The 24,630-nt window shown below is 44.0% G+C and overlaps 1 protein-coding gene across 1 annotated transcript in view; it reads left to right on the forward strand.

Annotated features, from left to right (window-relative positions):
- The first annotated feature begins 5,024 nt into the window (after positions 1-5,024).
- The window catches only part of wnt7bb (wingless-type MMTV integration site family, member 7Bb), a 28,109-nt gene continuing 8,503 nt past the window's right edge, over positions 5,025-24,630 (forward strand). The window contains exons 1-2 of the mRNA XM_041938317.1: positions 5,025-5,154; positions 9,729-9,955. Coding sequence (XP_041794251.1) covers positions 5,072-5,154; positions 9,729-9,955 — 310 coding nt within the window. The 5' untranslated portion in view covers positions 5,025-5,071. The remainder of the gene's footprint in view (positions 5,155-9,728; positions 9,956-24,630) is intronic.

Consider the following 24,630-nt stretch of genomic DNA (forward strand, 5'->3'; position numbering starts at 1 on the left):
TACTTAATAATATTCAAAAAGACAGTGCGACATATCTTCCAATGCTTGCCAAAATATGATCCCCTTCTCTCCCCTCCCCCCCTTCTCTTTCCAACATTTTCCCCTCCACATTTTGGGAAGAGCACATGCGGATGAAAAGGAACAGATACACAATGGTGCAATCTTGAAGAAGTTTGGCAGACGGTCACTGAAAAGAGGAGACAGAGAAGAGGGTAAGTATGGAGCAAGGAGGACAGCGACCGCCTTTCAGGAGACTGCAAGAGGAAATATTTCAAATACAATGGCCTGCAATGCCGCCTAAAGCACAAGCAGTGATGTGGCATATGACTTACTCAGCTTGATATGTCCTCGCTGACCCAAATGCTCTCATCTCTGCCTCAGCTTTTTGAAGTTAAATAAACAGTGTGTCACAAGATCTTCCACATACCACCCAAGTGCTGCAGCGCGAGAGCCTCGGTGTGTGTCCGCAGAGCTGGTGCCTACGGTTTGATTTGCGAGCCCGGATGCATGCTTACTGTACGTGCGGACGCCGAGAGACAGAAAATGTTTGTTGGCGTGCACAGGAATGTGTGAGCCGACGGCGAGCGAGCGTGGATGTGTGCGACTTGTCTGTAATGACAATGGCGGGTGACAAATAACGCTGACGCACACTGTCCCTGGTCTCGATCCTGCTTTAATAAAAAAGTGTTGGCCCTTTGAACATTTTAATTAAACTAAACAGGACCATCCCCGCCCAGGCCTCGACGATGAGCTATGTACATTTGAAGACAAACAAGACCATCTGTTACGGGGTAGACATCAAATACATGTCTTTTTTATGTCACCCTGGGCCCGCATGTTGACTTTCATTATTTCTAAAATCCATCTGGAATTTTGATGGGCATGTTTTGAAGGAAAAGGCCTTGAAACCACAATGCAGGGATGTCTTGAAACAAAGGTCTCTGCGGCTTTGTCTGTTTCTCGTGGTCAACAACAGCCCGGCAGTCTCTGTGTTCAGATAGCTCATGTCTGTAATTTTAGTTTATGCCATCATTATTACAACACGTTAGCCGTTTTTCATGCCGTTTCTTGGAAATATACTGAATTGATTTAAGACTATAAAATGCAGAGAGAAGTGTGTGGGGTTCTTTAGATTTTTGACTAGCCGTGCAGAGGAGAAAAGCATCCGGATGAGTGTTGTTTTTTTGCAGAAAGACACGTTTTTCTGATGCAAGTTGTGTCAATAAAAAAAGGGGGCAAGCTAAAAAGACCAGAGTGGCCTTGTCGAAATAATACCACCTTTTTTTTTACATTCTTCACACAACATTAAACTTTCTCCTCAGTAAACTTCACTTTTTTTTTATTTAGATTTAAAAATCAGTGATAAGTAGATGGTATTTAGTTAACATGCACTTAAAATTGAACTACTTGGAAAAGCCCCACAACTAAACTTAAATTTGAAGCAGCAGCACAAAAACATCACAAAATATCAAGGGGCTGATTTTAATTCAAAATGTCAGAATGAAAAAAAACCTAATTCCAATATATCATCAAGCTCCGAAGCTCACGATTAGTTTAATTTCACCGTAGCACACACGTGAATGGATTTTTCTCTTCACTCGGATTAAAACTATTCTGCAGAGCGCCCACTGGTTTTCCCACTTGATGCTGAAATGTCAATCAGGAGTCCCACTGCAGTGAGCTGGTTCATCTCTGTGCTCCATGCTGCCACCAGAGGGAGTCTTCTTAGCCAAATAACAGCTCCCAAAGGGGTTGACTCTGTATGCAGAACATCTGCTCAAAATTCATCCTGACTCAAGCCCAAGTAATGCCGATATTGATGCTTTGTTTATGTTGTTTTGTTCATGCGTCGCGCTGTTAATCAAAGTGACTGACAGAATCTCGCTGACACATATTCATCATGACGCCAGTTCCTTATTATTAGTCATTATTAGTCATGCAATGGTGATTTTTCTTCATGCAGCTGGAAAGCCATTCCTCGTCTGTTTGACTTTATGGGGTTTACTGTTGTGGTGAAGCCCATCCGGGGAGCCCACACTGGTGGGGCAATGCCCAATGTTGCAAGCGACAAGCACCAGCCTCGCCTGGGCCACAGGCCTATAAAAGGCCATTTTCACTTCGTCCCTTTTAGTTTTCTGTACAACAACTACACGTGTTGAGCTCAGACTGGAAGCCCGTCCCATTCCCTCCATATCCATGCTGGAGAAGGAGGAGGAGGAGGCGTGCAGCCCTTTTGTTACCTGTATTAGAGTACCTGGCCGTTGCAAGTTAGTAAAATGGACCGAGTTTAAGATGTCTTCAAAGAATAGAAACACCGAGCTGTGTACAAAAGCTCTGAACAAAACCAATTGCACGGGGTTGGCAGGGCAGTGCAGTCAGCGCTACTAGTTTTTTTTCTACCTGCACGGCGCAGCAAATGGGAATTGCTAATTAGGCTCTAGCGTCAAAGTAAGGACGAATCGGAGGCACTTCCTCCAAGAACTCACTCACCTTTCCAAGTCCGACCCTCTCTCAAGTTTCATTTTGGACTTCTTATCCACCTTTCAGGTCGCCATCAGCATCTCACCTGTGCCGCTGGACCATGGATTTCACACGGTCGAAGGCTTCAAAGGCGCTTCAGCTTCATGTCGCGGAAAATAGGCGCTCGACGTGCATCTGGAAGGGTTAGGAGAGCCGCCAATGTGAACGGAAAGCGTGACCACTTTATGCTACAGTGCATGGCCTCTGGACAAAGTGGCAACGATCATGCACAAACCCCTCCGAAAGCGGAGTCTCTACGTGTTCCTGTGTTTTGGCATCATATACCTCAGACTTGGGTGAGTTTTTTTTTTTTTTATTACCTGTGATTACATGGACTGTTTCCTTCACATGCGCAAACCTGTGTATCACACTCATTGCGACACTCTGACAATTCAGCTCTTTACGGGGAAGCATGGGCTGCCCTCTGCCCTCCGACTTAAGCGTGATGTGAAAAATCAGTTGTCTGCAGCTGTATCTAAAAAAAAAAAAGTTTTCATATTAATCGTTTGATCCAGCCGCCTGCACCTGGGGAATGTGTTGTGCGTAAAAGTGGCAGATCGGGTCTCATGCCAGTAGGCAATATGATCGATCCGTATTCGCTGTCAGAGAGCTATTAAGTTCACCTCATGAGACTCCTGCTCCTTTGTCGCACAAGATAATCCGAGCCGCTGTCTCATGCTCCAGATCCAGCTCAGCCCTGCATACCTTCATTAATAGCGGCAGACTGAGTTGTATTTCCACATTCCATTGCCCAGACGGAGTTTTTACCTGCTTTGCACCTTGATGCAGGAACACAGTAGGACTTCTATCCTTTCCTTCTCTGCCGCCTAGTGCCTCTCAAGCACGGTCATATTAGGGTGGACACATTAATATCATGACGATTTCAGTCTCAGTTTTACCTGTGAAGTTGTACAGGTAAGTGCGCAACAGTTCTCACCTGGAAAATGATGATGCAGTGGAGGGCAGTGGAAGTTATTTGACTTTTCTAATACTGTTCATCAGCTTTTTATGAGCCACTGCATTTGCTTTCTAAAAAATCTGTTACCAATTATTGCACATAAAATAATTAGCAGAAATATGAGCTGCCACATATGATGCAGGCAATTTTCAACAGTAAGGCACACATGCAACTTTTACGGCTCTCGTTGTAGTGCTCTCAGTGTTTTCGGAGCCACGCTGAGCCAAAGAGGGAAAAAAAAAGTGTCAGGCCTCCCTGTGAGAACCTCATGTGGAGTGAAGCGTGTAGCTGACAGATGCTCATATCACATGACAGTAGCTCCACCATGGGGGGAAAGTCACCCATCTCCGTGTTTACTGAGCCCGAGGAGTTAGCTCATTCCTTCCATCCTTTGACTCTCGCTAAATCTTTCATGGTACCCTCTTCATTTACAATGACTGGAGCCTGCAGGTGTTGAGTGAGAGCCGCGATGCTGAGGCGATAAAAGCCCTCCACCCACTAAGCTCTGCGACAAAATCTCCCGAAGTATTTTATTTCTCTGCTCGGATCCAACAGCAGTGCTATTTTTTTTGTATACCTTCACCTTTAGCAATCCTACAATCTGAGGAGATTATTATACCATTTTCCAGCAGGGCCACAAATACCATCAGAGCACAGCAGACAGGCAGACGGAGCAGAAATATTATAGACGCATATAGGAATATTAGAGTGCTACCACAGGAAATAATAAGCTCATTGAAACTCATTTTTGACTACCACAAAGATGGGTTATGTCTCTCAGGAGGAATTATAGGAAAACTTGTTACCACTGGACACAACATGCATGTATAGATCCAAATAATAATTTTATAGGAAGTTCATATAGAAAAAAAATCTTCCATATGTCTTCTGCAGGATAATGGCTCTATGCTCACTCTCACACAGACAGCCATGTAGAAATATTAGGAGAATCATATCTGTCCTGTTACGGAGGCTGTTGTGCCTTAACATGACACCAACTTGTTGATTCAGAACGACACATCCTGCCAAAGAAATGTGCAGATTTTTTTGCACATGGAGCTGCGATGATGGTGCGAGGCTCAAGCAGCGTCTATGTTTGTTTATTTTTGGCTGGCTGGTGGGGTGGGGTGGTGGAGGGGGTGCGGGGTGGAGTGGGGGGGGTGCAATGATGAATGAAACCTCCTGCACGTCCAACGGAGATCGGATCAGTGTCACCCTATTGTCCCGTTGTGGCAAAGTGGGCGGATAGCAGTGTCTATCCCTGCCCAATGGCAGGCACGACTCTCATGAGAGTGGAGAGAGGCACTTTTCTGCCATGCAAAATCCCTAAAACCATCATCATTCCGGCTCGGGAACCCACAGTACTGTGCAACAGCCTCCGCCGCTGAGAGATGACAGAGCCAATCTCAGCGCACACACGGCCCTGGGAGCTTGGAGCTGCGTAGAGCCACCGCACCAAAGACAAGGAGACGCACAGCACCTTTTTCATTCTGTGCGAACGGGACTTAAAACCGGGAATTAAGGGAGTTTTTTTTTTCATCCTGTCCGCGTCGTCTCACTCAATCCGAACGTGGCCATTTGCTCAATGTCATCATGATCATCTTCTCGTCGCGCAGTGTACTGCTGTCAGTCTATTATCCACAGATCTTCCTGATCCTGACGAGTGGCAGCTACCTGTAAGTTTGAGCCAATTAACGGGGTCCTTAATTAACTTCAGGGAGTGCGCGCGCGCTCATCCTTCAGCAACACGAAGACGCACGGGTTTGGTTTCGCTCCCGTGCAGCTTCCCCGCCGGACAACGGGCTATATTTCCCCTTTCCTAACCATTAAACGCCGGTTCTGAGGTGAATGCCTTTAGCCGTCCGCGTCCACAGATTGGAGATTCATTTGAAGTCGCTTATATTGTGTCATCGGCGCAGGGAGCAGGCGTAGCAAAAGTTCAACTTTACGCAGTAAATGTGCTTTAATTCTAGGATATTTTTCACACGCGTCCTAATGTTATACAAGCGCAAAGTCGCGTAGAGAGTACTCATCGGTGGAAACATCGCCGGGAAAACGATCCACGTGGGAATAAACTAATTAGGTGAAAACCTGAACCCGCTAATGTGCCGTCTGCTGGCGGACGAGCACGTCTTGCGAGTAAGCGCCGACGGTTTGTGTCTGGCTGTCGTGTTGCACATATTTTTTTTTTGCAAGATCGGAAAAACAAAACATTTTGGTAACTGCTACACGGATTCGCTTTGGCCACAGAGTGGCAGAGATGTTCAAGACAATTGGATGCTGAGATTCTGCTTTTTTTTTGCCCCTTCCCGTGAGGAGAATTTAACACAATATGGGCCGTTTTGCCGCATGCGAGCACCGTTAACCTGTCAGAGCGTGTGAAATATTATCTTTGCATTACCTCATCTCTGCTTAATTCTCAGTATTGCGATGTTATCATTTGAACCCACATCTGAGGAGATCTGCCTGCAGCGCGCACGTGATTGACGCTGTAGTGCGCTGCGGCTTCGAGTTAAACGAGAAATTACTCTTGCAGGAGAACACTGGCTTTCTTAAAGCTTCCAAAATAATTACTCACCCATGCCGCCTCGCTCCTTCCTCTGCTGCCCGGAGACCCCAAACCTGATGCTGAAATAGATGTGGTTTTTGGTTTTCTGTTAAAAGTGGGCTACACTGCTAAGTATAGTGAAGGCTTGCACATTAAAACTGCATACCGTTGTTTGTTTGGATTATTTAAGTGTGTTTTCTGTTGAGCATTAACCGGGAAATACGTCTGGAGGGCAGCGTATAAATATGGATTCAAAATAAAGCAATGCCTCGAAGCTGCACGACTCTGGCGTGTGAAGCTGTAAAATCTGTAGAGCTGTGGGTGGCAAATGAGCCGTCAGCAAAATGATCTGACCATGCAGAGCTTTTGGGCCATTGCACACCTCACACTGCAGCATCGAGGAATTTCCCACTTAATGCTCCAGTGGCAATAATCCGACCGTTTTCGCTCTGTTTTGTTAATATCACAGCGGAATTAATGAATTAAACACCTCCAGTGCGCTGTTCATCTTAAGCTCTTATATTTGCAAAGTAGCAGCAGGAGGGGCAGGGGGGATCAGTCAGCGCTAAAAGAAGTTCCCGCTCTTGGAAAAAGAAGAACGTTCATTCACTTGACTTGTGTCTCAGGCTTTTTTGTGAGTGCATTCCTCGGTAGAAGATGCATGCCCGGGAGCTTAAAAGTGTGTCAGTTAGGTTCAAAGTGTTCCATGTGATGGAGTAGGTGGCTGTGAGCACCGTGTATGCCATGTAGTTTCTATTAAGGCCAAACTATCCTGTGATTAAATCTGTGACCCCTGATTTGATTTTGATCAGCTATGTTTTTAACTGTCAGTGTCGTCTGTTTCTCTGATGTGTTAAGTTGGATGGTTAGTGTGATGTGTTTTTGTTTCAGTCGCGTTTTGTGATTAATATAACACAGACAGTACCACATGCATTATCAAAAATAATTTCAAGTGATTATGGATGAAGATTTGTGCCACCTCTAAGTGAAGCTGTGACCTGCACACAGTAGCTGTCAAAGCCAGCGGGCACAACCAGTTTACTGATGTTCAATCCATCCAACAATATAAAAGACTGGATGAAAACATGACACTAATGTGGCCTCCAAATGTCAGATGTTTGCTTAGAGTTTTTAGAATGGACTCTACAGTATCTGAGGCTCAACCATGGGAAAAGTCATGCCACCTGTTGCTTAGCAATCAACAAAAACACCCTTCATCTGTCACAGGTTCATCACTGATCAATTTGCTCGCTTTGCGTCAGTTCATGCATTAGCTCCCTGCTGCAGCACCTGATACGTGCAATCATACTCCGTGTTTTGCACCACACGCTTGCCATTTATTGATAGCAGCTGCAGCATCTAAACAGGCAGATTCTGTGACATTTTCAGGAGCTGTTAGAGTTCCTGTTGGAGGTCTATCTGATGGCAGGTCTGTAACCGTGGGTGAGCTGCCCCCAAGCTGCTGGCGTACACACAGAGTACACGCTAAGCAAACAGAATCGCATTTGTGCACTTTGATGATTTCGGGGATTTAAAAGCTTAGCTCTGGAATTCTCTGTTTGGTGTTGTCTGATGGTTTGGGTTGCCAGTGCTAGACTGTGATTCTGTGAATTAGCAGGTGAATGGCATGAGAAAGAGCCAAGAGGGGAAGTTATTAGGAGTTCTGTTTGTCAGACTTAAAAACATCAGTGTGCTGTTGTTGTGTTAGCTTTAAAGCAGCGTTCTGAAATATCAGAGATCTAACGTGACTCAAATGTGTTTAACTGCCTTTGGATTTACGCAAACAAACCAGTTCTGTTCAGCCATAACGTTCATTATGAAAGGCAGTGAATTTCTCCAGTTGCAGATTACTTGTCTTAATGAGCGCGACCTTTTGGTTTGTACAGACTGCATGTCACTGTTGCCATGAAGAACAACATATACAGCAGAGGGTCACAGAGGGTCAGAGGAGTTCACGCCTGTTTAACAGCAGGGAGAGCAAAGAGGGTCTGAAAGCAGCAGCGGCAGCAGCAGCAGCAGGCCCGAATGTTTCCTGCAGACACTGCATGCACCTGACGCATTCTTTGTTTCCTTCAAGTTTTCATTTTAAATCATTGTATATTTTGGAAGTTACAGTCTTCAGTCTGACAGTATAGTAATGAATTATGCTGTCACTTTCATTGACATCTCTTTTTTAGAAGTACACATCTTAACATGTATGCAATGGAAAAAACCTTCTTGGTTCCACTGGCGTTTGTGGTATTTTTTAGAGCGGGGTTTGCTAAATCAACGGTATACACAAGACACTTTCCCTTTTATATGCTGTAGTTCGTTCCCCTGACTGCACCGAGCAGACCAAGAGAATGTATGCAGTCCTCAGCCTGGTAACAGATACTTGTCTCGCAGCAGTTAGGAATTATTTGAACTTATGTGTTTGAAATTGAGATTTATGTTTTTCTGCCTTTGTGGAGGAACTTAAGCAACCAGTGGAAAGGGAGCGTGATTGTCCAAGAGCGATTTCTAATCAACGGTCATGTCTTTGCTCTTAGTCAGGGGTCTCCTACCATGTTCACTGCGCACTAGAATCCACAGAAATCGTTGTTTCTCTCTCATTGTCTCTCCCCGTCGCTCCTTTTACGCCGCTGTCGCATTTCGCTGACACACAACTTGCCTGCGTTAGATTGGCCCGATTGCGGTGAAGCCTCTGGAGGTCGACGTCATACTTCAAAGCCCGCGTTTGCCTCCGCGCTCATTTATGGCTCCCTGTCCCTGACATGTTTGAAAAGTATGTATCTACATGGTTTCGAGGGCTGTAAACAGAGACGTGGAGAAAGTCGGCGCTTTGTGTAGCTGTAATCTGTTTTGGCTTTCTCAGTGGCTGCAAAAACCATCTTTAACATGTGTTTTGATATTATCACATCGGGTGATCAGATGGAGTCTCCCTAGCTGAGAACTGAGAAGGAGGTGTGTCATTTTCTGCACAGCACATTTATACATCACAAATTAAGGCGGCCAGTGTTGAAAACCGTACATGTTTCCCATTCAAACCAGTCTTAGGATGTGGCTTAAGTAAAAGTAGTCTCTCATGAAAGTTATTGGCAGCACTTTACACCCTGAATAACTTTCAAACACATAATTATACAGTTATAAGGAGTAATATTTTATGTGACATTTGGTTAAAAAGTCAATCCTGCATCTACATCACAAGATGCTGAGCAAGGGTGTACTGTGTGTTTACGTAAGAGTCAAGTGCAGCTATTCGCGCCGCTGTGTTACCTAACAATTAACACAAAAACCGCAGCTCCTTACTCAAACTCCCACCATCCAAACCAGTGTGGAATGGCGTTTTCAGCAGTCAAATAAGCATCTTGTTTTCTCTCTCTGGGCTGTTTCCCTGTATGATTTTTAATATTTTGTGTTGGATTAAGTTTTCAGGTTTTTGATTTACCTCTAATCCATTAAATAGCAATACTTTCATGCAGCACAGCTTTCACTTCATTACGGAACTTGCATCAATCACTGGTCGAATTGAATCCTGTCCTGGAGAGTCTCACATAAGTGAGTCAGTCTGACCATCCTCTGGAAGTTCTAACTGAGTCTGTGTGTGTGTGTGTGTGTGTGTGTGTGTGTGTGTGTGCAACCGTGCATGCATGCATGTGTGTTCTTTTGTGCGCATGTGTCTGTGCAAATGCATGTGCGCGTGTGTTCCTCTTACTTTGGCAGGGCCCTGTCCTCGGTGGTGGCTCTGGGTGCCAACATCATCTGCAACAAGATTCCCGGGCTGGCGCCTCGCCAGCGGGCCATCTGCCAGAGCCGCCCGGACGCCATCATTGTTGTGGGCGAAGGTGCCCAGATGGGCATCAATGAGTGTCAATACCAGTTCCGATATGGACGCTGGAACTGTTCGGCGCTGGGGGAGAGGACAGTCTTCGGCCAGGAGCTGCGAGTAGGTCAGTCTGGGTTCTATCACAAAAGGGAAAGGGCACAGTGTGCGTTGGTATGTGTGTATTTGTGTATGTGCGCTCCTATGTGGCTGTCCTTCTGAGAACTTTTTTCAGCTTTAGCAGTTGGATCGAGGAAATGTTTTGCAAAGTGATGTAATTTCTGCCAGTAATCACTTGTTTAATGAGCAAGTAGCAACAAGCAGATGGTGTCAAATCTTCACTGGTTAGAACTAGGACTGAATTTAGGTTTATGAACTGGCGTTAATGTAAGGTTAGGACTGAGTTAATACTTTGATTTAGGGTTTACGTCCTCCACCCTGCAGGACAGTCTGGTGGTGAGAACACGACAAATGCATGTTATGTATTAGAGCTTTGTTCAAACTCTTGGACATGGTCAGGTTAACCTGTAATTAAACAACCAAAGAACATAAAATAAATCTTAAAATCAGATTTTAACACAAGGAAGGACCACAAAAGTAGGTAATGATACAGGACCCATCTTGATTGATATTATACTTTCAACTCAAACACCAAAAACCAACCAACATGCAGCAAATTCAGACTTTTTGAGTCCAAGATCTTCCAGAAATCCCCCAAATACCATGCTGAATTAAAGGTACATGCATTTAAAGTGATGGACGAGATTTTACATTTGATTGCAGCAATAAATGTGGCAGATCTGAGTATGTCGTCAGTATGAGTGAAATACTGCTTCTATGACGCATTGGAGCAAACCGACAGCAGTATTTGTGCCATATGAGAATTTGCTGTACAGTATGGAATCATGTTTGTGTAACTTTGAAGCTGCTAAAGGGATAATTTAAGGGGAATATCAAGTTTCATGAGGTTAAGGTTTGTAAGGTTTGGAGTGTTGTGTAAGGGATAAGGTCACTGCATGAGAGTATGAATGTTATCAGTGACAGATCTTCAAGTGTGTGTGTGTGTTGTTCACAGCAGATGAAAACACACAACAAAAAAGGGATTACAACTTGGATGTTGTGTGTATACGGGACGCTTTTTTAGCTGCCTGTGACTTTCAATCGAAGGGTGAAGAGAAGTTACATAATGAGTGTTTCGAGCCATCCTATTGTCTCAGCTTTAAGTAACAGTACAAGAAGAGTATCAAAAATGTGGTACCAACCCCCGACCCTCTGAGCCCCATGAAATATGGCTCTTCACAAGCCAAACCCAAGCTGCACACATCACACAGTCAAAACTCAAACCAGCAACACACAGTCTCTTTGACTCTCTATTGTATAGCCATTCGCGTTGGCATTGCTCAAGAGGACTTCATGTACTGCTGATTCCAACCCATCTTAGTTGTCCTCTTTTCAATTGACAATGTTGTATTTCTCCAGCATGCTCTGGTTTCTGTTGATGTAGGTCCTGCAATGAGCCTGTTGGTTAGCAGCATGCCGTCCATTGCTGGCTATGCCAAAGTTATGGAAAAGCTACCGAAAGGCACTGGAGCCCTAATGGGGAAAACGTATGGTTGAAAAATGATATCACAAATGAGGAGACAACTAATGGTGTTATTGCAGAGAACGTTTGTCGAACCAAAGTAGATGGACACATCTGTTGTTAATCGGGCAAAATTGGTTGTGTCCATGCCTGGCTGGCTCACGAGAGTGTGCACATACATGCTGAAAAAGACGCTAAGCAGACAAACATTTACATTTACGATGCTTTTGTTTGAGGGACTTGGCATTCAGCGAGCCGCTTTTGCATCGCTTTTGTTTTACAGGGACTTTTATATATTTCCTTTCATTTAGAAGATGCTTTGTTGCCATTACGTTGCGGTTCGGCTGTGCATTTAATCCAGTGGCTCTGTTAACAATCACCCCTCTTAAGGAGTAGCTGAATTAGCTCCAGCTCCCTCGCCAAAAGCATTTTTTCTTTGTTGTGAATGTGGCGCTTTCTTTTGTAATGGAGCTCATGTTGTTTTCCTCAACACTCAACATCCCCTCTTCTCCTCCTCCCCTGCTTTTGTAGGGCGTAGAGATTTAGGAATGATATTAGGCACTTGTTCATCAGAAGCATCTGCGTGTCTGCTCTGTAGGACTGATGTTTGTGTTTTTATGTATTATACTGTTTACCTAAAGCATCAGTCTAAAAATCTACATTTATTCTGATTCACACATTCAGTCACGATTGTGATGTACATGCAGAGTTACATGTATGCACTCAATCGGGCTGACGCCATTCGACCCTAATGCGGGCTCCACTTTTCGTTGGCGACGCAACATCTACATCCCATAATGCCGTCATCTGAAATTCATGCTCGCCTTTGCTCTTGTTTGGTTTCCATAGTGGATCTGAACAAATAAACGCTTCATGAGCGCATGACTGTTGGTGTCCAGTTCTGGTCAGAGAGCGATGACTACTGGGTTGCCATGATTGTCCAATAATGATGGATCTTGGTGGCCCTCTGAATAAAGTATTCCAACGATGACGTCTCCTTTCAGACCAGTGTGGAACTTGATGTGCTCAGGGTTCCCATGGCAGATTTACGAAGATATTTTTGATTTAGGTTTCTGATGAATAAAGAAAATAACCGAATAAGGTTACCGAATAGCGAATTTGGCCTTTTTCTTTCCTGCTCTTTCAATTATTTTTGTTCTGCGTGATTCTCTCTTGCTATTTTTGAAACACACATGCCTGCAATATATACTAAAAAGATATGAAATGCTATGTTTATCTGATAAATTCAAAGAACACATCCAGCAGCAAAAACTTGAACTATCTAAAATACAGTTTTTGACAACTATGGCTCCATAATCTCACTCAATAGCTCTGCTCTAATGAGAAATAATTGAATCTTGAATTTCTTCAATGTCCTGCATTAAAATGAGTCCCCTGCGACAAGGATGCAGGAGTGCCGAGTTCTTCCTCTCCCCTTCAAGTGAATAGATTAATTTCTCCATGCCACGGGGGTAAAAGGGAGAAAATGTTGCATCGTTTGTGCCTTTTGACAGTGTTGGCATATTATGCGGAACCCATAGCTGCACTGAGGCACAAACAGACGCTCTTTGTCTGTAGGGTCAGTAAACTGTCTAAACAGAGGCTTGTGCACTGGTTTTGTGATCAGGATTCGGATTCATGGTTTCAGAGAGGCTAACACGAGTGCAAAATCAGACTCCGTAGTCCTAAAAACCTCAGTAACTTTAAAAACGAAAGAGTTCTTTCTATCTCTGGCAAGTGACAGATCGAAACAAGAACACACACCCATCCACACACAAATATTGTTGTGTAATAAATGTGTTATTGATAAACTGGGGTAAAAAGCGAGCCAAAAGTCCAGAGATGAACAATAAATTCCTCGCTGGCTGGAACATTAGTTGCACAGAAAGTAACGTTGTATTAAATCGAGCTGAACTGAATTGAGAAATCCTCTCACCACCGGGCATTGTCTCATTCAGGACACTTGAAACGGCCAAATTTTGAGCCTCTCTTCAGCTCTCACAGGTGTGTTGATGTTACCTGAGTGAACTGTGAGATATGTTGTTTGATATTGCACATTTAAAATAGGGAAAATGGATTGCCAGCATATTTGAAAGGAAGCCACAGACTCTGACACCCAGATGTAATCACAAAGCTCTTAATCACTAACACCACTGCAAACATTTTTCTAATAGCACAAAGGTTTTGATTTTGGATGTTTTGGCCATTAATATTATAGATAATTACAATATTTGATGTATGTTGGGAGCACATGGGAAGTCAGATGGTTAAACAAATCTCTTGTATAATCATATTCATGATCCAATCCACTTTATTGGACAAGGAAAAAGTGAAAGCATTGAAAAGTTCCATTTCCAGTCTGGTTAATAATTAAAAATCTCTGACTTTTCCCTTTCACATAGCTGGTTTAGACAACCTGGTTCAGTTGATGACTGAAACCAGTGTTAAGTGCTGATGTTGGACTCGCTGTCTAGTAATATTGACTTTCTAACTTGTCGTAACCAATTATTATCCAAACTATGAAATTAGTGTTTTGTTATTTGACTGAAGGCGCCGTGGTTCCGGGTCGTCTGTCTTTCCGTCCATCCCATTCTCGTGAACGTGATATCTCAGTAACGCTTTGATGGCATTTCTCGACACAACGTGTGGTTCACTTGGACTCAAAGATGAAATTATAAAATTTGGGTGGTCTAAGGTCAAAAGTCAAGGTCACTGTGACCTCAGCTGGTGACCTGATTGGGTGGCTGCAATGAGTTCGTGTCTGCCTAGTGATGTGTTCAGGTCTCTCTCTGGGTCTGTGCTTAGCACTTAAAAAAAGACATGCAGGTGGAGAGATATGTTGCGCTTCTGTCTTACAGACTAACTGTAATCTATTAAAACCAGCCTTGTGTCAGCTGTGCCACCCACCATCACCATCTCTCATATATGAAGGGTTAATTTGGAAAAATCATATCTCCATTTTGATTTATTTTCCTAAATCTTGTTTTTGGGCACTCAAGAGAATATCAAACAAAGTGGTGCTGGTTTGTTCACTTTAAACATGGATTTGATCTGAACTCTTCATACGTCTCACAAGTTGCTCTGCAGCTTTACTGTTCTCTCAGTATACTTACATGCACACAGGAAACTACTTATAGGGAGAAGACTGGGTAGAACTGAGCTGACCTTTTCATGGATGAGGTATGGGGTAGCTACTGCACATTTATAAGGTTGGATGAGCTCATCCTGCAGTAACATACAGATTATATAAGTGCAGTTCCTTGAATGATGACAGATTTAGCCTTGAAAGTGTTCTCAGTCGTTCACAGTTTCACTACTTTCCTATTAATTGACGTTCAAGCCTTTTCCTCTCAGCATATTCAAAGTTAATTAACTTATTAGCATATAGATGCATGATGGCTAAAGTTAAACATTGCATCTGTTCTCCCTAAACTTTGGGAGAAGATGTACTGCTGGACACAGGTGTGTGATTGGCTGCTGCATCCTGATGCAGCGGGAACAAGCTCTCCGCTGCTGTAGGTGGGAAGGCTGTCGGTTGGAGTCCGACAGTGCTCGTTCAGTTTAGCAGTGTCCCACTAGGTCATCGCGGGAGACCACAGACACCACAGCTACTGCAGAGCTCCGCTGCCAGTCAGACACTGTGGAAAAGTGGGCGATTTAGCGTTTTCTCTCAACACCTTATTGTCAAACTGCCATCAGCTCGCAAGTTTCCAGTGTTCGTTGCTCATCGGCGAAGATATAACCGTGTTTTCGGACCATGTCTGTATGCATTATGGAATTCTTTAGCATGGCATATGAAATCATGGAATACACCCCTTCAACGAAATGTTCCAATCCCCTCTCCGAATCTGCAAATTCCCACATCATCATAATCAAGTACAGGGGAAAAGCTATTCCCGTTCTGCTCCCATTTAAGTTTTTCATTCAAATCCCCCAAATTATGAACACTAAACCTTTCCCCCCGCTCTCTGATCCAGTCTTAGTTTTGGACTGGAAGGAGGAGATGTCGGCATTTTTTCAAGAAGTAAAGATCAGCCGACCGCAAGTCTAATGCATTCTCTCTGTGTTGCTTGCTCTTGGAGGCAGTCTTTCTGTTCTGGAGCTGCTCCATGGTATTACATTTGCTTTCCAAGAGAGCACACATTAATAGTCGGGTTATTGAGCATTACAGAGCCTGAGATATCTTCATTCAGCAGAGGTGATTCGGTTACAAAGGCTGGTCATTTGATATTTATTTAGCTCTTCTTCTGTTAACAGGAAAGTGTATTCAGTTCAGACGATGGCTTCAGCTGGCATCTTCCCCGTTGCCTGACACTCTGCAGAACACAAGACTTTAGGGTAGATGGATTGATGGAAAAACGAAAGCATCCCCGCGCTTGTTGCAGCTCTATCCCTCAGCAGTTTCTCTGTTTTGCAGAAGCAGATTTAGCAGTCCTCCCCATGTGCCCTGCTCTGGTGCTGGCATGAGTTGGTACCTTCAGTCAGTAGAAATGTGGAATGAATTATCCTGTGCTAACAGAAATGGGTGTTATTGAGTGGCTTGTTGCAGTCTATTAAGAAGTAATAATAAAATTAGAGACAAATCCATCAGCGAGTCAGGAGGAAAAGGAGGGGGTTTCAGGATAAGAATGGCAAACGTGGTCAATCCTCCAATCACAATACTTGGCCTGGCTTCTGGATGAATCACTCTATTTTAAATATTTCTGTCAAGACCGATCCCATGGCTGTGATTTGTTGATGCTGTTTTATTATGCATGTTTAAGCGTGTTCACCCACGCGTGAAGTGCATCGAAAGCCCCATGTGGTTCCTGTTACACATCTCACATAATAAGTTGACGTGTTGTAGATCCAGAGAGTGATCTTTGCCCCATGCCTCAACTTCAACACACATACAGTATCAAATGAACACGCTTTATTCTCCTGCTCCATTTATTCTATTTCGCAACCGCGGTGATTCAGATTTTGGTAATTGTTTCCACTATTACTGGACGTGTGTATTTTTTCCCCCTTCTTCGATGATATGTTTTGACTTGACTAAAAAAAGCCTGATCTTGTGTACCATCAGACATTCCTTTGGTTAACCACCTGTAATAGAGATGCCCTTCACTTAAAAGACCTACATGAACACCTTACAGCTCTGTTCCAATTGCAGTGCACTTGATGTCGGCGATTAGAGCTTGAAAATGGACACCTTTCAACGGCTACTCTCAGCATCAAAGGCCAACACTGGCCCCCTTGTCATAAAATGGCCTGCTCTGGTTACTCTCTGTTTGACTTTCCAGCCAGTTTGTCACCGTCCTGATTCATGCTTTTCATCTCAAAGAGGTTTCTTGTTGTGCCGGCAGTGAAATATTACAAAAGTTCAATCATGCTGCCTCTGGCTTATTGCACAAGAATAGATGCAGCACTTGAGCAGGTGGGGCTTTTGCTGTGTGTGTTTTTTCAGCAGTGCCAACAACGGCCAGAATTATCTGTTTTTAACAGACCAGATCGACATGCTGAGGTAGAATTGCAGGCAAGACATTGTTTTATTCAGGTTGCTTTGGCATAAAAAGGATTTCAGAAAAGATGCAAGTCTGCAAAAGTCTGTTTTGCTCTGTGACCTAAATCAAGCCTCTCTCCCTTTCGCTTTCCCTTCAGTTTGCTCTGTTTCTCTCTCATTTACCTCAGATAGGCACTGAGCTGCTGCCCCAAACTGCGTTGAATGACAAGAAACTCTCAGGATAAGAGACGTCTGTCTGAGCAGTTAGCAAAAACAAATGCAAATATGATCAAATGTGGCAGCTTAGGCTGAAGGGAGGCTGGAGAATAGACAATGTGTTCCTGTCTGTAGTTTCCCGTCCCCCTTTACAGTATCACCTCCCAGCGTGAGTGTGTGGTGATGGCAGCAGGCCGTCCACCTGCCGGGACTGCAGGGGCCAAATCAGCGTCTAGTCACATAAAGGATGTTTAAGTCAGCAGGTTCATTGAAGCCCACTTGTGTGGAAAGAACTCTCGGACAGGCATGTACTTGATCGGGAGGTGGAGATGCAGGACTCCGTCTAGCAGAGCTCCCTCTCAGAGGAGGGGAAAGGTCACTACAAACAGATAGAGCCAGACATAACTCAGTATGAGGCCCTTTTTTTTTGTATTCCCAGTTTAAACAGTGGAGGAGGATAAGTGCAATGAGGATGTGGTTGATAGAAGATCTTGGATTTTGGCTTAGCGTTTCACATTCCATACCCTTTTAAAAAAGCTGAATTTGTTGAAGATTGAAGGTTCTGGAGTCTTTTTAGGTTTGGGTGCATTGTGCCAGAGACAATAGATGCCCTGGATTTTGGTTTTTATGTATTTAAGCTATTCTGAACAACAACAGAAAATCAGTGCATATTTTCCTTCCATTGTTAAAGTTAATATCATTCTTGACTCAAAAAGAAGGCTCTTATTTAAGAATCATTCTGCTGTCAATCAAATTTTCCCGAACAACCCTCTTTGGCGTTTCAGATCACTTGTACTGATGTTATAACAGAAGCACACTGCAGCTTCCACAGGCAAAAATCTATGAGTCACAATCCTTTAATACATTCAATCAGGTGGAGTTAAAAAGAATTACAGTAGCAGTAGTAGTCAATGATCATGATCCTCACATTTGATTTGTTGTTGAGAGCTTAAAATAGCCATTCATTTGCTTCCCCCCCACATAGCTAGCATTTCTCCTCTAATACGCTGCACTACCAGCTCCCGGTTTGAGGACAACAAAATACTTGCAGATTATAAATGCATTGGCGGAGCTCCTTCCCCTTCTCGGAATCAGTTGATGGTCATTTGTGGTGAAATAATATCCCCGCAGAATACAAGTACAACATCACAGTCCAACCTAAGGCTAATAATGAACGGACGAGAAAATCTATTCGAATGACCATGTGGTTCCGTTCGTGCTTTGTTTCATCATTTTGACAAAGTAAAAGGAAATGCGAGTTGAAATATTAATTTCGACCAGCTGAACTTTTTCAACAAACTCCTTTTAAGTCCTGCGGTGATGCAATCTTAAAAACAGACATTCAAGTTAAATATCAGCTTCAGGATAAACATTCTTTCCTTGAAAGCAAATAAGTTGTGCAGTGTAACTGAAGCCACCTACGTTGTCCACCCAATGATTATTCAAATTCTCAAAAACAGTCAATCTATGAACTTTACTTCTCACATTCTAAAGGCTATCATAGGGAGTGGAGCTTCAGCTAAACTTGCTTGAAGATACTGCGTTACCCTGTTTGACATATAAGCTTACCCAGGACTATCTTATTAAAGACTCAAAGCTCATTCTTCAAAACTAGGGGTTTTTCAAGAGCACACAATACTTTGACACCGGTGAACTCTCCCGAAATCTCATCAATCATCTCACTGCCGCCAAGGTTTTTCCCTTTGTGGGATTAGTTTCTTGTTGGTTGTGCACCCTACAGGCAAGTGATCAACTCAGATATGTAATCGTTAACCCGATTCTGTTCAGTCATTGTCATAAAAGGATGCTGCATCGAGGCGGCTATCAGAAAAATAGAAAATGTCTGAGATGCTTTGTGGTGCTGAGCTACCAGCAAATCTGCAGATTCTCTCCCGGCCGGCCAAGGACTTTATGCCATGCGGATAACGGCGTGGAAATGATGCGTGCATTGTGTTATGGCGGAACGGTGGTGGATAAAAGGCCTATTTTTCAGCCCATCATCATGTGGGTAGCCGTAATCCTCTCTGCCCTCCTCTATGTGAGTTCAGAGGAAACAGAGCAGTCGTATATGCAGTATGTGTGTCCCAGTGTGTAGGATCTTTCCCCTAACTTTATCAGATAGGAGAGTCTGATGTTTTGTTGTTCTACAGTGTGTGGGCTGTGGTCATCACGGCTCAGTAAAGGTCATCTCTTACTCGTTCTCTCCCAATGTTTCGCCTCACATCCCCTGCCCACAACATGCGTCTGGATCCAGGGTGGGGCCTCTCGTCCTACGCGACCAAACAGCGCTATCATCGCCAGGCCCCTTTGCTTGTTCATTCATCAGCTCTGTCTCTGTCTCAGACTGTGTGGGTGTGTCGGGAGCTGGGGTCCCTCTCCTTTCCCTCACCCCTCTCTCTCTCGCTCTCTCTCCTGCCCACCCACCGTCTGTCTGCTGACGCGGCCCGGGGTCGTTCTGGGCCCTGGCCCTCGGGCCCCTGTGTGTGTGTGTGTCATTTGCCCCTCCCAACCCCGCGGTGATGTGTTATCGGTGGGATCTGCGTCTGTCTGTGTCTGCCAGTGCCGCTAGACGCAGGAGGAAACAGGATGCGAGAGGATCAACTGTAATCTCACAGTGCGCTTTGTTCCACACAATCCCAGGCCGATCACTGTATTCTCTACACGCAGGGCCGCCACTGGACATTTACATGTGCCAACAATCACACCGCTACTGGCCCACTTAGGTGAGAGCGCAGAGAGTGGGAGAGTTAGTGGGTTTGAGGCAAAGAGGCATTGGTAGGAGGAAGAGTCAGTAGACCTGGGGCTTTCTTTGAAGGCTTGATGAATATCAACGAATATGGAAATGTTGGGTCTGGAGGTTTCTTTGGAATTAGAAAGGAAACATGTCATCAGTGGCATATTTGACTAGCTGATTACAGTGATGACGATAATGATATCTTCAATGATACGATGTATCTCCGTAAATATGTTTCCACTGAAGATGAAACAAAGTCAAATGGGATCGAAATTGAGGAAAATCCTCAACACTGTCCTCAAATGAACTTGATGATTACCATGTACAGCACCTACAGGCCTACAGTTCCAGATCTGAGCAGGTGAGGTCCCGATTCGGTCTCATTATTAGGATGAAAGGGTGGGAAGAAGGATTTGTGCCTGTTTTAGCAAGTCTTGGTATTCAGTCAAAAAGCTTTATCTCCACCTCAGGGAGATCAGGGAAGAAAAAGGATGCTTTTGAGATGCTTTCTGCCAGCCCAATCTTCTATGCCTGGGAGGCAGCTTACGTAGATTCTCAGCATTTAATACCGGCAACGTTAAATACCCTCATAATTGTTTTAGCTTTACTTCTCAAAGCCCTGCTTGTTATATGAATCAAAGTCGGGACCCTACAGTGAGCATCTGAGCCAAAGCGTGTCACTTCCTCAGCTCCATGATGTGAGTACACTGAGAATGTGGAGCCTAGTTCTGGTAAAACAATATTATTTTATTGTACAGGAACATGGCTGTGCTAATTCCTCAAGCTGCAAACCTCACGGACCACAACTTTGTCTATAATTTGCTGGGAGCATATGTTCATAGCAACGGTACATAAAGCGGAACGGAAAACAGTAGTAGAGAGCGCATTAGTCAGTTCAGTGATTGGTATACAAAGCTAGGGGTTTTCCTCCAACTTTCTTCCCCTTCCATGGGGCCCTGGAGTCATAGTTCCAGCGCCGGCTCGCAGTTGGTCAGAGCTTGTTTTCAGCATTTTTGGTGTCATAACTTTATAATGTATATGTACAAGGTGGAAAACAAAATATTGTTTTTGATGGAATGTGCATGAACTCAAACTGTGTTTACAAAAAGCCTAAAAGTATATCAGATTTCTATTCGACTCACTCTTCTGCAGACGTTTTTGGTGGTGTGTTTCATATTTTGAGTTTATCTTTCGGTACAAAGTTTTGCTTTTTTCAATGAAGAGTGGGGACTTTCTTGGGTTGGCTCAAGGACACTTATTTGGAGAGTTGAAGAGCGGCGAGGCTCAGAGGGTAGGGGGAATAATTAGAAAAACCTTCAACAGGATTTAATTTAAAGTCACTAAATCTGCATGCGGCTCCAGAAAAACTACTTTAGTTATCTCCCTTTTCCACCTTAACAACATTAGTGTAGTAATTGAGGCAAAGTGGCTGGTGAGTGCCATGTCCTCTAGACGGAAAAAAAAAAACCCAAAACTTTCCTGTCCTGTTAGTCAACATCACCACAAGTGTAAAGACTCCTGGCCACCAGCAGGTGACACTTTCCCCTTTGTTCACTGTAGTGCCATTTGTCCGTGACAGGATGTCCTAGTGCTTAATGGATATGAAGCTCCAAAACTCCAGTGTGTCGTTGTGTTGTTGAGATGTAATTTCTTATGCAATCCAATCCTCCTCTGTCCCCGGGGTGTGAGTGCATGTCCGGGATGAGGGGGCCTTTAAAAAGCTTTCCCCTTCACTGCTCCACCAACAGGCTTGTCTTGTGTAGAGAGAGGCCATTCAGCTGCACTGCTGGGCTCTGCCGGTCTGTGTGTGTGTGCATGTGTGTGTTTTCCTCTGGCTTGGCAGGACCCCCACCAGTATTCCAGCCCAAACTCCTTCTCTCCAGCCCCTTTTCATCCGCTGAATTTCCTCTCCTATCTTCTCACTATATCCGTTCTTTCTCACCTTTGCAGTAATTAAGTCGTATCTTACAGCTCTATGTCGGCATGCTTCACTGCAGCTCAGCCTGCAAGACCCTCGACTTGCTTCTGGAAACTCAACTGTCAGAATCAAAATCAAGTTTTCGGTCCAACAATGCTGACACAAACAAGGAACCTCTGGTTGTCAGTAGCTTTTTCAGTGACAGCAACTAAACATTAACACCCAGCAGACAAGATTTAAAAAGCTAACAAGGCACGACATATAAAGTAGCTACTCTGTGCTCTGTGATGGGATAGGAACACAACAAAACTGACCTTGGGTTGTTTTTGGGATACAGCAGTGGCCTCCACATCCCCTTGTCCAAGTTCCGTCAGTATATCTTCTCCCTTTCCTTCCTTGTCAGCAACATAGTCTAACCATGGCCTGTGAGCGGTGAAGAAAGCGAGGCCTGTTGAGGTCGGCGGCAGTGTTACAACATCAGCTAGTCTATGCTACACCAGCGCTGCCTGTATAGTGTCGTCGGTTGTAAATCTCCTGTGCTGTGTCATGTGAAATTTGTCTAGCGGTGTGCCTGCCTCCGGCTCTAAACACAGATTGCCGTCTTAGCGGCGAGCCACTACATCCAGAGATTTCTTTTTGTGTCCCACTTTCGGCAGATGGTCAAAAGACACGACGGGCAGTGCAGCAGGGGCCGGTGTCCAAAGTGGTGTGGTGAGTTAATGTGAAGGCCAAGGCATACTGAGTCAGTAGCCTTGCTACATCTCTGGTTTTAGTCCCTGACACAGGGATATATCAAGATATTTTATGCGTCTTTATAAACTGTACCTGTTGTGAGTGGGGCAAGGCCGATCCTCTTCTTCCTTACTTTCTTGGATAGTGTAGCAGACACTTGCCACTAAACTCCATTAGACATCTGGTTTAATATTCCCCCATTCTTCTCTCCTGGATGTTTCCAAGTTCATTGAGGTTTTTCTGGTCACTCCAATTTTCCACTGGCAGCTAGCGAGGCTATCCCAGGGTGGTTCCTCCTGGAGGGCTGTCAGGACTCTGGGGCCAGCCTCTGTAGGGCTTTCTGCTGCTGTTATGGGTGCTTTTTCTCCTCCGCATTTCATCAACCGCATGGCTGTTGAACAAAGCAGGGCCTTCCTTTCCTGAGGGAGTAAAATGCATAACATCCGACACAAGACAACAGAGAACTGTTGTTAAAATGTTGTTTTGTTCAGTGCACTCAAAACCTGTAGGTTTTTTTTATTTCTGTCACTTCGGCCCACCAAAATCTATTCAAATCAATTCATTGTGCATTTTACTTACTTACTTACTTTAACCTGAAAAGATGTGTTTCTACAGTTTAAGCAAATCCATGGAGTGAATAACTTTAGATTTTTCTGTTTGTTTTTTCTTTAATCATTGAAAGAATCGTCACATAAAATATGATTTAATTTGGAATGAATAGGCAAGACTGAGATTGAATGCTCCATGCACATAGATATTTATCCTCAGCAACATATTTTAAGTGCTAAGAATCTGATTTGTGATGTCTTCTTTGGTTCATTGCAAAAAGAAAAAAGAGGGTCTTGATCGCCACAGTTCCATGGCTTGTGTAATTGGCTTTCATTATGGCCAGGCAGAGTCTTGGCAGAGCCAGACCCACCAGGGGGTGACAACCAGAACAAGCCCCATCATCATCATTTTCCCCATGAGCAGCACAACTCAATGGGCCCAGAAATGGGCATGCATCTACGGCACAGGGAACCACCCTTTCTCTGGAAACTGCCTTTATCCTGTTTTAAACATTACAGTGACGCTCTGTTTGTGCGTCTATGTGCAAATGTGTTTTTAACAGTGCATGTGTGTGAGGGTGGAGGGTAGTGTGAGTGTGTTGTGTATTTTTATGATGTGGCCGGTTACATTTGCGTGCATATGTATGCGTGCGTGTCAATGCACATACATTGCGGTTGCGCGCATGCATCTGTGCATGTGTGTGAGGTGGGGGCAGCTGAATATTACCACAAGCTGGTGGGGCACAGCTCCGCTGCTAACCAAGGAAGCAAGTGGTTGTGAGTCAGTCCCCACCGGGCAAACCTGTGGCCATGGTATTAGCGCGGCAGCACCACTTGCCAAGATAGGAAATTAACAGTGGCTTTGGGTGAAAACGTCTTCGAGAGTTCAGAAGAAAATGCGCCATGAGACAAGAATAAGAGGTGCAACAATCCTCTGTAGAGAGAAGAGGAAATGAAATAAAAAAACAGCTGCAAATAACTGCATATGAGCAGTTTATTTATAAGTAGTAAGTATAAGTATTTAAGTACTTAAAGCAAATTACTTTTTAAATGCTGAAAAAGCTCCATAAAATTAGGCAATAGACAAATATAAACCCCAGCACAAGCACATTTTACTATTCTGCTTTATGCAAAGCAATCATGCCTCGGCTAGACTCCAGCTAACGCTAGCAGCCTTGGCTCTATCTGACCGCACTGTCTGGGCCCATTAAATAAGGTAAAATAAGCAAAGATTTTACGTCTAGTAACTTTTAAAATTGTTAAAAGTTTATTTGCTCAGGCAAAATGACACAGTCCATTGTGTATTTTCTTCTTTCATGTCTCTGAGGCGTGTTTTGTTTCCTCATAATTTCCACTTTATTGTTGTACTTTGCTGCTGCAGATGTAAACATATCCTCCATTTGCTCATTTTAGAATATTATTTCTGTTTTTGGTGGACGAGACTGTAGGTATGTCTGCAATATCTGACAGTTTATTTATTGTGGGTACTGAATATTTATAAAGTCCCAAACTTCACTTGGTGTTTCAGCAGATTCAAAACTGTAATTACATTGAAAACATTGCAAATCTGTCACATCTGACATTTTTGAG

This window comes from Chelmon rostratus, chromosome 6, assembly GCF_017976325.1.
Source record: "Chelmon rostratus isolate fCheRos1 chromosome 6, fCheRos1.pri, whole genome shotgun sequence".
NCBI lineage: Eukaryota > Metazoa > Chordata > Actinopteri > Chaetodontiformes > Chaetodontidae > Chelmon > Chelmon rostratus.